Genomic DNA, 11,631 nt, shown 5'->3' with positions numbered 1-11,631 from the left:
CTGAGTAGAATATTACGTTATGCTGGAAGTATAGCAAAAGAGCTGACAAAGTCCTTGAGGAGATGGACAGTCGAGGTTTTTTTGAAGCATGTAGTATGCATTAAAGTATCACACCAAGTTACCACACAAGCCACGGCCTCTTCACATCAGAGGCTTCTTACATTTTAATTTGCAAACAGAACTGCCATAAATCTCATTTACCAAATCATGTCTACTCAAATGCAGATATATAGAAAACCCAAGGGGTAAAATGGATTTCATTGTGGAAGGCCTTAAATTACACTATTACAGTAGAAAATACAGGAGGTAGAATATAACTGAAAGGACAAATGCAGGTTAGAGTCAAATCTGTAACTCCTGTAAGCTACTTAAAACATGGCTTTAAAAACTAAACCCGGTATTTCAATGACTATAGAAAACAGTTTAAATAAATTTGCCATGAGAGCCCTTATATCATGCTTGATACAGGGAGGTAGGATGTAAGAATCAGACGGACACAAGAGACATGACACTTATCTACAGCTCCTGTTTGCTTTACTGAGGACAATTTCACAGGTCAGTCGCCCTCTTCAGCTTCAGACTCCGACTCTGCAACAGAGAGAGGACCTCAACAGGCTGCCCATAGGTCAGCTCCTCCCCAGTCACCTGTATCCTGCACAACAGCTGCCAAACCACAGTGACTGCACAAGGGAGCTTTTCTAGCCAAGAGTGGGGACACTCCTCCCAGAGGATCAGTTAGCATCCCCACCCCACAAAGCAAAGCACTCTTTACACCTAGCATTCCAAAGGGAAAAGGAAGAGTCTGTGAGGTTTGGTTACCTTCTTCAGCATTCTTGAGCCATTCAACAAACTTTTTCATTTGCTCCAGAAACACGCTCTTCCCTTTTGCAAGATGCGCATCTTTATACCACTTCAGGATCGGTTCTTCACTCAGAACTTCAGCTGTAACATGTACAAAAGTACTGTTAACATAGCAAATTGCCGAATAACAGTTATTGAGAACCCCTGACTGGCAGCCTTTGATTTCTCCCCTAGAAATTCCACCAACACATATTTGTTCCTTGGGCACAGCTGGACATGCTTGTGCTAGGAGAACCTCCTGTTTTAAAATTCTGAGAACCTTGCATTTTAGCTAGGTTGCTGCTGGTCTTCTCAGCATTGCATCTAGCTATTTGAGATTTCATACTAAGGAAAACTTCAGTCAACAGCTAAGAAGATATATATATTTTTTTTGAAGTCCAAAGGACACCACAGGAACTGTTTTTAATTGTTTTACAGTTTACAGATACAATATAATCTTCAGTTTAACAAGTTTGCTCCTGTTCTGTGGTATTCCTACAGGTGCACAAGCACGTTTCTGAGTAATACCTTCTTAACAGTCATTTAACAGAAGCCCTTGAGCACCCCAGAACATCTTGGTGGTCTCAGTCTCTGGTCATTTGTGGTCTGTTCAGACAGAGAACTAGGAATAACACACAGATAAAATCCTTCCATAAGTTCTAAATGCCAAAGAGTCTTAAAATCCAAGTTCAGCTTTGGTCTAGTACACATCCTTCTTGTCTACAGCACTTCCCCATGTGCCAAAGACTGAAGCACCTACCTTCGCATTTTAAAGCTTCATGTTTGCAAACTAACAGTAAATTCTTCAGCTAATGAAAAGCAATGTCATAGCACTGATCTTCCCTAAAAGCCTTACCAGGATGGAACCATTCTGCAACTGAGGCTTAAAAAAAAAAAAAGGCAAAAATCTCAGAGAGTTACCTTTATAGAACAGCACCACTATTTTCTGGAAGGCCTTCATGAAGTGAATGTTGTCATAACAATACTCTTGAATCTTCAACAGAAGAGTAAGCTCTGACTGACCTTGGGTAGTAAAGGCAGCAAGTAGAGGACTGTATTGCTGTAACAGGAATAACAAATTGGCACACACACATGCACATAACATTCCTTAGCATTTATTGCCTGGCTAGAGTAGTTTCAGTTTTTATCAGCCACTGCTTAGAAATTTACAACCCAAATACCGGGGAAGCAATTCCCACCCACCTCCCAAGAGCATTCCTGCAGAAGACATACTGTTCTTACCTCAACAACTAGGACTACAACTCTACAGCTGCAAGGGAAAAAATGCCCCATCTGATGCTGTCTCTGAATTACGGTATTTGTAGAATTCAACTCACTTTAAGTGAAGCTTAAAAGGAAGCCCACGCCCTACCCAACAGATGCAAAAGCCCATGCTTGGTTACAATACCTTCAAATGTTTAATGGCTTGCTCTGCTACCAGCTCCTCCTTTTTGTTCCACTCCACAGTGCTCATTACACTTGACCAGATTATGGCTACCACAGTCTGTTCTGAGATGTTGTTTTTCTTCATCTCCTCCTTTATGTACAAGATTATCTGCCAGACAAACAGTCACCATGTAGGTCACATATGACACTAAACTAAATTAAAACTTGAGTTCAGAAGCCTTCAGTGCAGCCAGATTCAGGACATTAAGGAAAACTACAAAACTAAACCACACTGGTACTAATTGTAATGGGTAGTAGGAACTAGGTGTCTAAGCTCAGTATTTAATTAGGCATAGATCCTTTTCAGATTGGCATTAAATGCTATTGCATTTCATATAATTTGAGCTAAATTCCTACAGAAGGAAATCACATGTACACTTTGCCCACAAATACTTACATCCTTGAATGGATCTCCCCGTGACATCTGTTCCTGAAGTTCTTTCTGCAGCTCCTTCCGAGCTCCTATGGTTTGCTGATTGCGAACATACTCAGAAAGTTCTTTCAGTCCCGCTTCAGTGAAGTACTTAGAGAAGTGTTCAACACTTTGTTTGTTGGCTGGGAAGAGTTCCTGAAAGCAAAGTTTACAACAACTCTTTCAAAAGAGAAACTTGTCAAGTACTTTACTGATAAAATGCTATTCACCAAACTGGTCTCAGAGCACAACACTAGTTTTAGGGATACTCACCATCAGTCTGTTATCCATGTTTACTTTACGAAGACTGACTGCCACTGCATTAATATCTTTCTCATTTATCCATGACTTGAACAGCTTGACTGCAAAAGCTGCAGAAACACCTGTGCAACACAAACAGCAGTAGTAGTATTGAAATTTAAAACTAAAAGGGACCGAGTACAGGGCATCTATATTGTCACACCCCAGCCCAAAGCAGCAGCAGTTGCGCTCAGAGGTAGCCCTTGCCCAGTCTGCAAGGACACCACAGCCGCCAGCGTGCTGATCTTCTCTCACAATTGAGCATTGTAAAGGCTTCCCTGTACAAAGCTCTACTCTCCTTGCTGCGGTTTAGGAAGGAGCCTGAAGACGTAACACACCTTCCGCACCCTCCAAAGTCCCTCTACAAAATACAGTAGTGCCTTGCAGGACGACACTAGTGACTGCAGCCCTCAGTGTCATGCAGAGAAGTCCTATACAGAAGTTCCCCCAAACACTATTTTTCTGAAGTCTCAGCGAGACCTTCCAGACAGTAAGCTAGCATGTTTACCTTTGCTAATCCTGAAGTAAATCTATCACCAGATGAAGTTAGTGAGCTGCAGGAGTGTTACTGTCATCATAATTTCCGCCTAATTATACTTTACGTTCTGTCTCCCATGATCCTTCCCCTAACAGAAGAGGTGGACAACACTTACCTTCTTTTACCAAATTCTCATTATACAGACTGTTGAGAATCGATGCATTAAGCGTCCCATTGGCTAGCAGAATACCTGTCAACATGGCCAGTTTGTTCCGCTCAGACTCTGAGAACCCTTTCAGGAACAGCAGCAACTGCAAGAGGAAGAGGAACTGCTACTTCCACGATAGACGCTTACTTTTGTTTCCGTCAAGCTACTCAACTAGCATCAGTGCTAGTACACTGGCAGCTTTCTCCACCAGTCATACAAGCTTGCTGTTACTCAGTCAACAAGATTCTGTCCTATTTTAATAACCTATTGTATGTTATAATTCTTCTGCATAGAGCAATTAACTAGCAGAATTTAAAGGCTTTTCTTTCTGCCACTACTCCATACCTTTTTGACTTCATCTTCAAAGCCTTTCTCCAGGTACTTGTAACGCCTGATTAGCTTGTTAAAAACCTGAAAAGAGATAGTGTGTCTGAATTGCTCTGAATTATCATTTAGTTAGAATTAAAAATCAAGCTCAGTACAATTGGTTTGAAATCTTTTACAGCACTTTAGCTTAGAAGAGAGCCATTTTACCATGCACAAAGGCACAAGGCTTCTAAAAGCCATACATTTTTATTTTACCTGAACTTTCAACTACACAAACAGTTCATTTTTTGACCACTGAACAGTTTAACTTAAAACGTACTGATTTCAGAACTAACCTGAGCAAATGCTTGCATGGTTTCTAGGTCTTCTTGTGCTGCAAATACACAGACATCTGTGCGTGTCATGTCATCTGCCAGGGTACCACCTGGGGCTAAAGAAAGGTTTCCATATTAGTGGTACAACTCTCTGGTAAGAATTCAAATACCTGTAATATGCAAAATGCGTTGTCCTTTCGTGATGAATGGAACCAGATCACTGGAGAAACACCCTCCACATTTCCCATTGCTCTACTGCTGTAAGTGTTCTCCCAAAAACTCCACTGCAGAACTGCCATGCAGTCTGTCTGTAGCCCAGAATCAATTATTTCCTTTTCATCCCCTCTGCATTTAGGTCATTTGAATTCTATTTCTGTTACACTACAGAAAGTCTTCTGCAACTGACAAATTTCTCACTTAAGTCCTTTCTCCCCCTGAACTATGGCATAACAAATGCTACAATCTGAAATGTACTTTTTCAGGGTAGGCAGACAACATCTTCACACCCTGTATTTTACATGGCTCTCTGCCATTTGAATCCCTTCTCACTGAAGAGTAGGAAAGTAAGAAACAAATAGTCTAATAGTCTAAATCTAGAAGCACTGCATCTTTCTTAGCACTTTTCAACTCATTACGCTTCATTTACTTCTTACTTGGTGGGTCAGCATCCCTTCTACTCTTTACAGCAAGATACAGATATGAGTTTACAACACCGTTAGTCATCACATTTCACTTCCTCAGTTGTGTTTTCTGCCAACTTATCTACCACCTCATGTCTCTCTCACTAGAGCTCAAAGTGAGGGGGGGCCCTCACTATTGCCAACAACACAATTTAGAACAGCAGTTCCAAAACTAAGCTCATCAGATAATTCCGTAAACAATACTTTCCAGAATAACGGTGCATGGTGCACAAAACACAGGATCATGTCAGAATCCTCCAGGGCAACACCACTGGCTTTGCAACCACAGAAGAGGCACTTGAACAAAGCATTAACCCATTTTTCATTAGCAAAAATGAACTCCGTTACACAAAGTTCCACTCTCAGCCAATACACTTTCCTTTAAACCAAGTTTTTATAGTCTATGCTTTCAAGGATGCAAACTAACTCAAGCAAAAGCATGGCACGGTATACAGAGTGCTTCTATAATAATCAGACTGCTTAGTTAGGCCCTCACATAGTCACATGGTTTCCCACAGATAACTCAAACCCTGATCAACATATTCAACAAGCTCTTTGGAAGAGTTTTTTTATGGTGAAAGAAAACAGCAAGCTTTTATAAAAAGTCATGTAAATAAAGGCTGACAGTAGCCCCATCAAAGGGAACTTACCCAGCATTCCACCAGCCACCAGGATGTCAAAAAGTGTTTCTGCATAGCGGCGATAGTCAAGTTTTGCACCAGAAGCATCAAGAAACTTTGCTACTGCCTCCAAGTCAGTGCCAGTTTCAGTTAAACCTTGAATAATACAGTCCTGGAACTGGGTAGGGTCAAACCTCTCTTTTTCATCTGCAAAGACAAAGACCAAGGGTTTGTTGAACTAAAGTTGGCACACACATTTATTTGGTATTCAAACATGAGGAGTTTGTTCTTTTATAAAAACAAACGCAGACACTGGCAAGCCTTAAGTTAAACAGAAATGAGATCACAACAGGCATTCCTAACACTAATAGTGACTTAGGAGTCTAGCCTAAAATGCATTTAAATGGACAACACGACAGTAATAAATGTTGGTGTTTTCACTTCCCTGTTCATTCAAGGGGTGGCACAAGACTATCAAGAGCTAAAACATTCCTTATTTACCTTTTACTGAATTTCTCGGTACTTTCACTATGAAAAACAATATGAATTATGCATTATAATTGCATGCCTAATCAGCATCTTTTTTTATTATTTTAAAGCAGAATACATTTCTCAAATGTGAAAATCACTTGATCAGTGGCCTTTTCACTTCAGGAACAGCTAAAATGCAACACACGTACCCACATCACCAATAGCCTTAAAATGAGAGATCTTTAGTTCTGCTAATGTCACATGGTCTAACATTTAGTCCTGTGTGGTGCCCGGAGTTGGACTTGATGATCCTTATGGGTCCCTTCCAACTCAGGATATTCTATGATTCAATTTGTTCTTAGACTATGCAAATCATGGGAAGAAAATCTTCCAAAGAAAGTAAGAGCTCAGCTGCAAATCTTTACGAGCACATTGTAACATATTAGCTAGTTTTGTTAGCATCTGTATGAACTATTTTGGAAGAAGCACGTTAGTGTCCTTACATTCAATGCAAGTTTCAACATGCCTTTAACAGTTGGGTGAAAGTTTGAAAATACTGATCAGTTATTTTCCAGGATGGATTTATGAAATTCATTACTCAGAGTTGCCTGTGATTCAAAGCTTTCAAGAGACAAAAATCCAGGATGCTAGCATGTCATCTGTCAGACCAAGCAAATCCAATTCTCTCAATTCAACAGTTTTTCAGATAGTTTTACTTCAATATTAAAGTAGGTTCTCCAAGCTAACGTGTACTTCTGTACCTCTTTGTTACTATTTCAGTGCTTGAAGCATTCTTACCATTGTCAGCTTGAACTGGAATACTATCTGAATACTAATAAAACATGATTAAACAGAAATTGTAAGAACTGTCCTCACTTCTTTGTTAACGTAAAACAAGTAAATAAAAAATGCCACATAACTCTGCTTGCTTGGGTAACCTTGCAAGACATAGACGCATGCACTTGTGTATCTCAGTTCATTTTTGTTTATTTGTTTTTAAATCAGGTACTCTTATAGAATTAAAAGGGCAATGCAACCATTTTCCAGCAGCTAACACTGAAATTCCTCCTAGGTTAGGTGTTCCCTGGATAAACGTAATACCTACAACAAGCCTGTGTTGGAGTTCCCCTGTGATTTTGGAGTACTGGGCACTTACGCTTTCATGCGAAATACACTCGCTATAGGTTAAGAATAACTGCCTCCTAAGCCAAGGTTATGACAATGCAGCTACATTCTCAGGGGCTTAAAAAAAAAAAAAAAAAAAGGTTGTGCATAGAACATTCCAGCAGCTGGAGTTGTGCACAGAACATTCCAGCAGCTGAAGAGCTGAAGTCCGCACTGAGGCTGTGTTCAGTGCGGCCTCCTTTACACGAAGGTGGCAGGCACGGCACCGCGCCCGGCTTACCTCTTTTTCTAGTTTTGAAACGCTGCCCCGATAGCGTCGGCTTCTGCTGCTTTTGATTCATAAAAGACGCCCTGTGCGGAAGCAGAGAGAGGCAGAGAGAGGCCGGGCTCAGCGTCTACAGCGCCTACAGCGCCCCGCGCCGCCCCGGCCCCGCCGCCCCCTCCCGGCCCGCCCCGCGCCGCGCCGCGCTGCCGCCCGGCCTCCATTTTCTCCCCGCCGCAAGGCCGCGGCCCGCTCTGCCCCGCCTCGCCCGGCGCGCTCCGCGCCCCCCTCCCGGGCGGGCCCCACGAGCGGCCCCTCCGAGCGGCCCCTGGCCGCGCAGACGGCGACCTCGCTCCCGCCGCGCTGGGGGCGCCGCGCGGGCCGCGTCCGCCCTCCTGCCCCCCACCATCGGCGCGCCCCCGGTACGGCCTCGCCGGGCCGGGCCCGATGCGGCAGCGCCGCTCGCCCGCCCGCGGCCGGCTCCTCACCGACTTTAATGCAGAGAGAAAACGCCCGAGGGGCCCGGAGCGGAGCGGCGGCGAGGAGCGGCGGCGACGGCTGCAACCCTGAGGGCGGAACCGACGCGAGAGGCGGGCGAGGGGCGCGCCCCGCCCAGGCCGGACCATGGCGCAGCGCCGCGGAGGGCGGCGGCGCGGGCGGGCGGCTGCAACGAGGGCCGTGGCCGCCTGCCCCCAGCGGCCGGCCCCGCGCTGCGGAGCCGCCGCCGCCCAACGCCGCCCGGCCCGCGGCGGCCCCGGCCCGCCGAGCGGGGCTGCCAGCGCCGCCGCTCCCCCCGCCCTCGTGATTCCCGGCACACGCGGGCAGGCGCCTGCTGCGGCCCCCCCGCGGCACCGCGGCGAGTAGAACGGCCCGGCGGGCGGGGAGCGGGCCGGCAGCGCCCCCTGGCACGGCCGCTGGAGCCGGACACCCCCTGGGCACCCCCGGGCAGCCGAGGCGCCGGAAGGGGCTCCCCGCGAAGCCGCCCTGAAATGGCTGCGGGCCGGCGGCACCGGGGCAGCCGCTGCCCCATGTCCAGGCTCAGAGCCGGTTGTTTGCCCCCGGAACGTGCGAGGAGCGCTGCTCACCAGACGCGCGACGGGTGCGTTTCATAAATCCAGCAGCACGAACGCACAGTCTCTTTTCCAAGCTGCTAGAAAAGTTATGTAATTTGTTTTGGTCTTCGCTGAGGCGGGCTTTACGTGTTCAGCAGCAAATTGATCAGATGTGTAAAAACGGGAAGCCTGCATGATCAGGCAAACAGCAGTAATTAGCATAACTAATGAGATATCAGCACATTAGTTAAGACATCGAGGGTGAAAATAGGGCCCTATTAATAGCATAGGGAGGGTTGTAGTGTATTTCAATATTTGTAAGATTTCACGCAGAATTACTTGTTGAGCAATGTGGCTTTTGAAAGGAAAAATGTCAGTCACAGCATCTTCTTTCCCACTCACCTGATTATTTGTTAAAAGCTGTAAAGCCCCCTGCCAAGGCAAACTGACTGTGGAGGGGCTGATATAATTGATTAAGCTTAGAAAAATCAGACTGATAAAACAGCTTTATACAAAGCTTATTCTTATTCTATTATTCAAGCCATTATTCTTGATCATCACAATAGAGAGTAACAGGCAGAAAATCTGCTAGCCTAGACCCTATTCTCAATTTCAAATGCACTAAATATTTCAGTTTCAGATTTGACAATCTGTTTAGTACAATTTACTCAATGTGTATATTAGAGTGATCAGAAAATCAGAAACATTAATGATTACTGTGTTAAATTCATGCTCAGAACTTCAATTCTTTATCAGGATCTTGATTAACATTAGCAATAGGTGCCGTACAAATCTATATACAGTGTGTAAGTATATTTTTTATATAGTATATCTTTTTATATATAAAAAGAGCAGACTATTCCAAAAGGCACACTTACATCTATGTGAATTCAATACCTGCTGCACTATTAGTTCTTAATTTTACTATTACTGATTCAAGGAAAATGGACTCCACAATCAGTAAGATTGTAAAGTAGGTATGTTTATTCAGTGCAGGTCATCTACATACTGCAACAGCCGTCCTTCTCCTGATGGGGCTTCCCAGGTCTCCCAGTCCTTTGCAAGTTGTTCTCTGAACAATGTGGGTTTTCTTAAAGCCCTGAGGCAGCCTTGTCCCTTTCAGCTGTGTTTTGCACTGTTAGGGCTTTTCCAATCAAATGCAAAGATTTTCTGACTGGCTTCGTGGAGAGGGAGGCAAAAGAAGGCATCCTTCAAGTCTAAAACTGTAAACCAAGTTAGCTCTGGTGTTAAGCATGTCAATCAATTATCAGGCTAATTCCTTCTCTATCTTCCTTTTTCAAGGGGTACTGTTTAAATGCATTTTTTGCCTTCGCTGGTACATTAGAAGATCATACTCTGGAAAACACTTGACTTAGGATTTCCTCGCTAATTTCCTCTTTGGTCTTAATAGCTGTCAATATCAAACTCAACACTTCCACATATCTTTGATCATTTACCTCCAGAATAATCTCCCCATTTTTAAATGAAATGGTTGCTTGTAATCTTTCCAATAAATCTCTCACTAGGAGTGACTCGGGGAGTTGGGCATGTATAGGAACTTGTGAATGCCCCACTGTTTCCCATATTTATATTTCAATGGTTTGCAGAAATACGCTATCTCAGATTGGCCAGTTGCCCCCTTCACTACAATGTAATCATTCCCCACTGATACTAATGCTTTATTTAAAACTGAATATGTTGCCCCCGTTCCGTAAGTTCCACCTCTTTTCCCTCCTTCCCCAGCTTCATTTTTAAAACCGGCAGACCTGCTGGGGTAGATTCCCCCAGTCCTCTTTAGTCATTTGCACGTGTAACCACCACCTCCCTTCCCCAGTTCCCTTTTCCATTTCTTTTCCATTCTGGGCATTTGTTTTTCCAATGCCCAAATTTCTTACGTAGGACACATTGCTCCTTGTCTAGCCGGGGTCTCCTGTCTGGGCCTCCTTTTTCCTTCTTCTCTAATAACTATTATCAGCCTCTTCTGCATGTTTAATTGAGGAAGATAGAAGTCCTCTCTCCTTCCCAAATTGCCCTGTGTGCATGAACCACACCAAAGGCATATTTCAAATCTGTCCAAATGTTTGCCAGCTCAAGAGCTCTTACCAAGGCAATGATTTCCATCTTTTGGGCTGATGTTTGTTACCACATACCCTGTGAGGCGAAATCCCTGGTGGATGAACCTGCTGCCATCTATATACCAATATTCTGCATCTTCTAGGGGTGTTTCCTTTAAGTCTGGTCAACTGGAGTATACCGTGTCCATGGTCTTGATGCAATCATGAATGGGTGATCTGGAAACTTCTTCCTCCGGTGATCACGCGTTGTGCTTGTGTTCAGGTGGGGGCAAAACAGGATGTCTTGCGGTGGGTGGGTGGTATCTTACAGAATCTTTGTTTTAACAAGGATGTTTACCCAACCCCCCTTCCCCATTTGTCCCCATGTCACAATGCCATGAGTTGTGAAACCTTATCTCCTCAGTAGATTCTTTAAATTCTCAAGGACAATGAACAAACCCCTACTAATTTATCACAATGCACACCTAACGCAGCAGCTTGCTTTGGTTATATGCAGTAAAGAGTTACATATGCATGAAGTTTACCAATATGCATATACATATGCATAACTTGTCCCCACTTAGTATTAAAATTAGCTACAAGAAGTCATTTCCATAAATTCCTCGTCTGCGCTTGCACAGTGCCCTGTGGTGGTGGGCGCTGAGGGTCGTGGGGATGAAGTAAGATGTCTTCATCAGGGTTGAACTTTTCACCTCATCTCTTTGTGCGTGCTCTCTGAGGCCTTGGTCACAATCTGGGCCATAAGGTTGTTTTGATCTGGTTCTTGGGTTCTGAGGGGCTCCTGTTATCTCAAGGCCTTGTATGTTTGACATTCTTTATCTTGTCCCTTTGTGAACAGTCCTCCTTATTTCTGACCCCTTGGTTAAAGTCTGTTATAAATGATGATACAACTCAATCTGAATTTAGTAATAAATAAATAAATAATAGTTTATAAAGTTTATAAATTTATAGTTATATTTATAAAAGAAGTAAACAGCGCTGGGTGTGCAGAGTCTATGCTCTACCAACACGCACACACTAA

The 11,631-nt window shown here is 44.0% G+C and overlaps 1 protein-coding gene across 2 annotated transcripts; it reads right to left on the bottom strand.

The window, feature by feature from the left end:
• Positions 1 to 118: 118 nt before the first annotated feature.
• Positions 119 to 8,124, bottom strand: BZW1 (basic leucine zipper and W2 domains 1). Of its 2 annotated transcripts, none has more exons than XM_068686683.1 (12): positions 7,976 to 8,124; positions 7,502 to 7,572; positions 5,656 to 5,832; positions 4,347 to 4,441; positions 4,030 to 4,095; positions 3,652 to 3,787; positions 2,972 to 3,081; positions 2,684 to 2,854; positions 2,249 to 2,395; positions 1,762 to 1,900; positions 820 to 942; positions 119 to 588 (listed from the first exon to the last, which is right to left on the bottom strand). In XM_068686683.1, exons 1-12 carry the CDS (start codon positions 8,107 to 8,109, stop codon positions 557 to 559), a joined length of 1,401 nt encoding a protein of 466 aa, XP_068542784.1. In that variant the 5' UTR covers positions 8,110 to 8,124; the 3' UTR covers positions 119 to 556. The 2 variants fall into 2 exon arrangements, with proteins under 2 accessions (XP_068542784.1, XP_068542785.1); XM_068686684.1 differs by having other exon boundaries at positions 7,972 to 8,112.
• Between the last annotated feature and the right edge of the window lie 3,507 nt (positions 8,125 to 11,631).

The sequence above is a fragment of the Anas acuta genome, chromosome 6 (genome assembly GCF_963932015.1).
Source record: "Anas acuta chromosome 6, bAnaAcu1.1, whole genome shotgun sequence".
Taxonomy (NCBI): Eukaryota; Metazoa; Chordata; class Aves; order Anseriformes; family Anatidae; genus Anas; species Anas acuta.
The sequence above is the reverse complement of the archived record's forward strand: the minus strand, read 5'-3'. Positions and strand labels throughout refer to the sequence as shown.

Coding starts and splice junctions, on each gene's coding strand:
- BZW1 (XM_068686683.1), bottom strand. CDS start 8,109: ATGGTCCGGCCTGGGCGGGGCGCGCCCCTCGCCCGCCTCTCGCGTCGG. Junction 4,096..4,346: donor CCATGCAAGCATTTGCTCAG/GTTAGTTCTGAA, acceptor ATCTCTTTTCAG/GTTTTTAACAAGCTAATCAG. Junction 1,901..2,248: donor AAGCCATTAAACATTTGAAG/GTATTGTAACCA, acceptor TTCCTGTTACAG/CAATACAGTCCTCTACTTGC.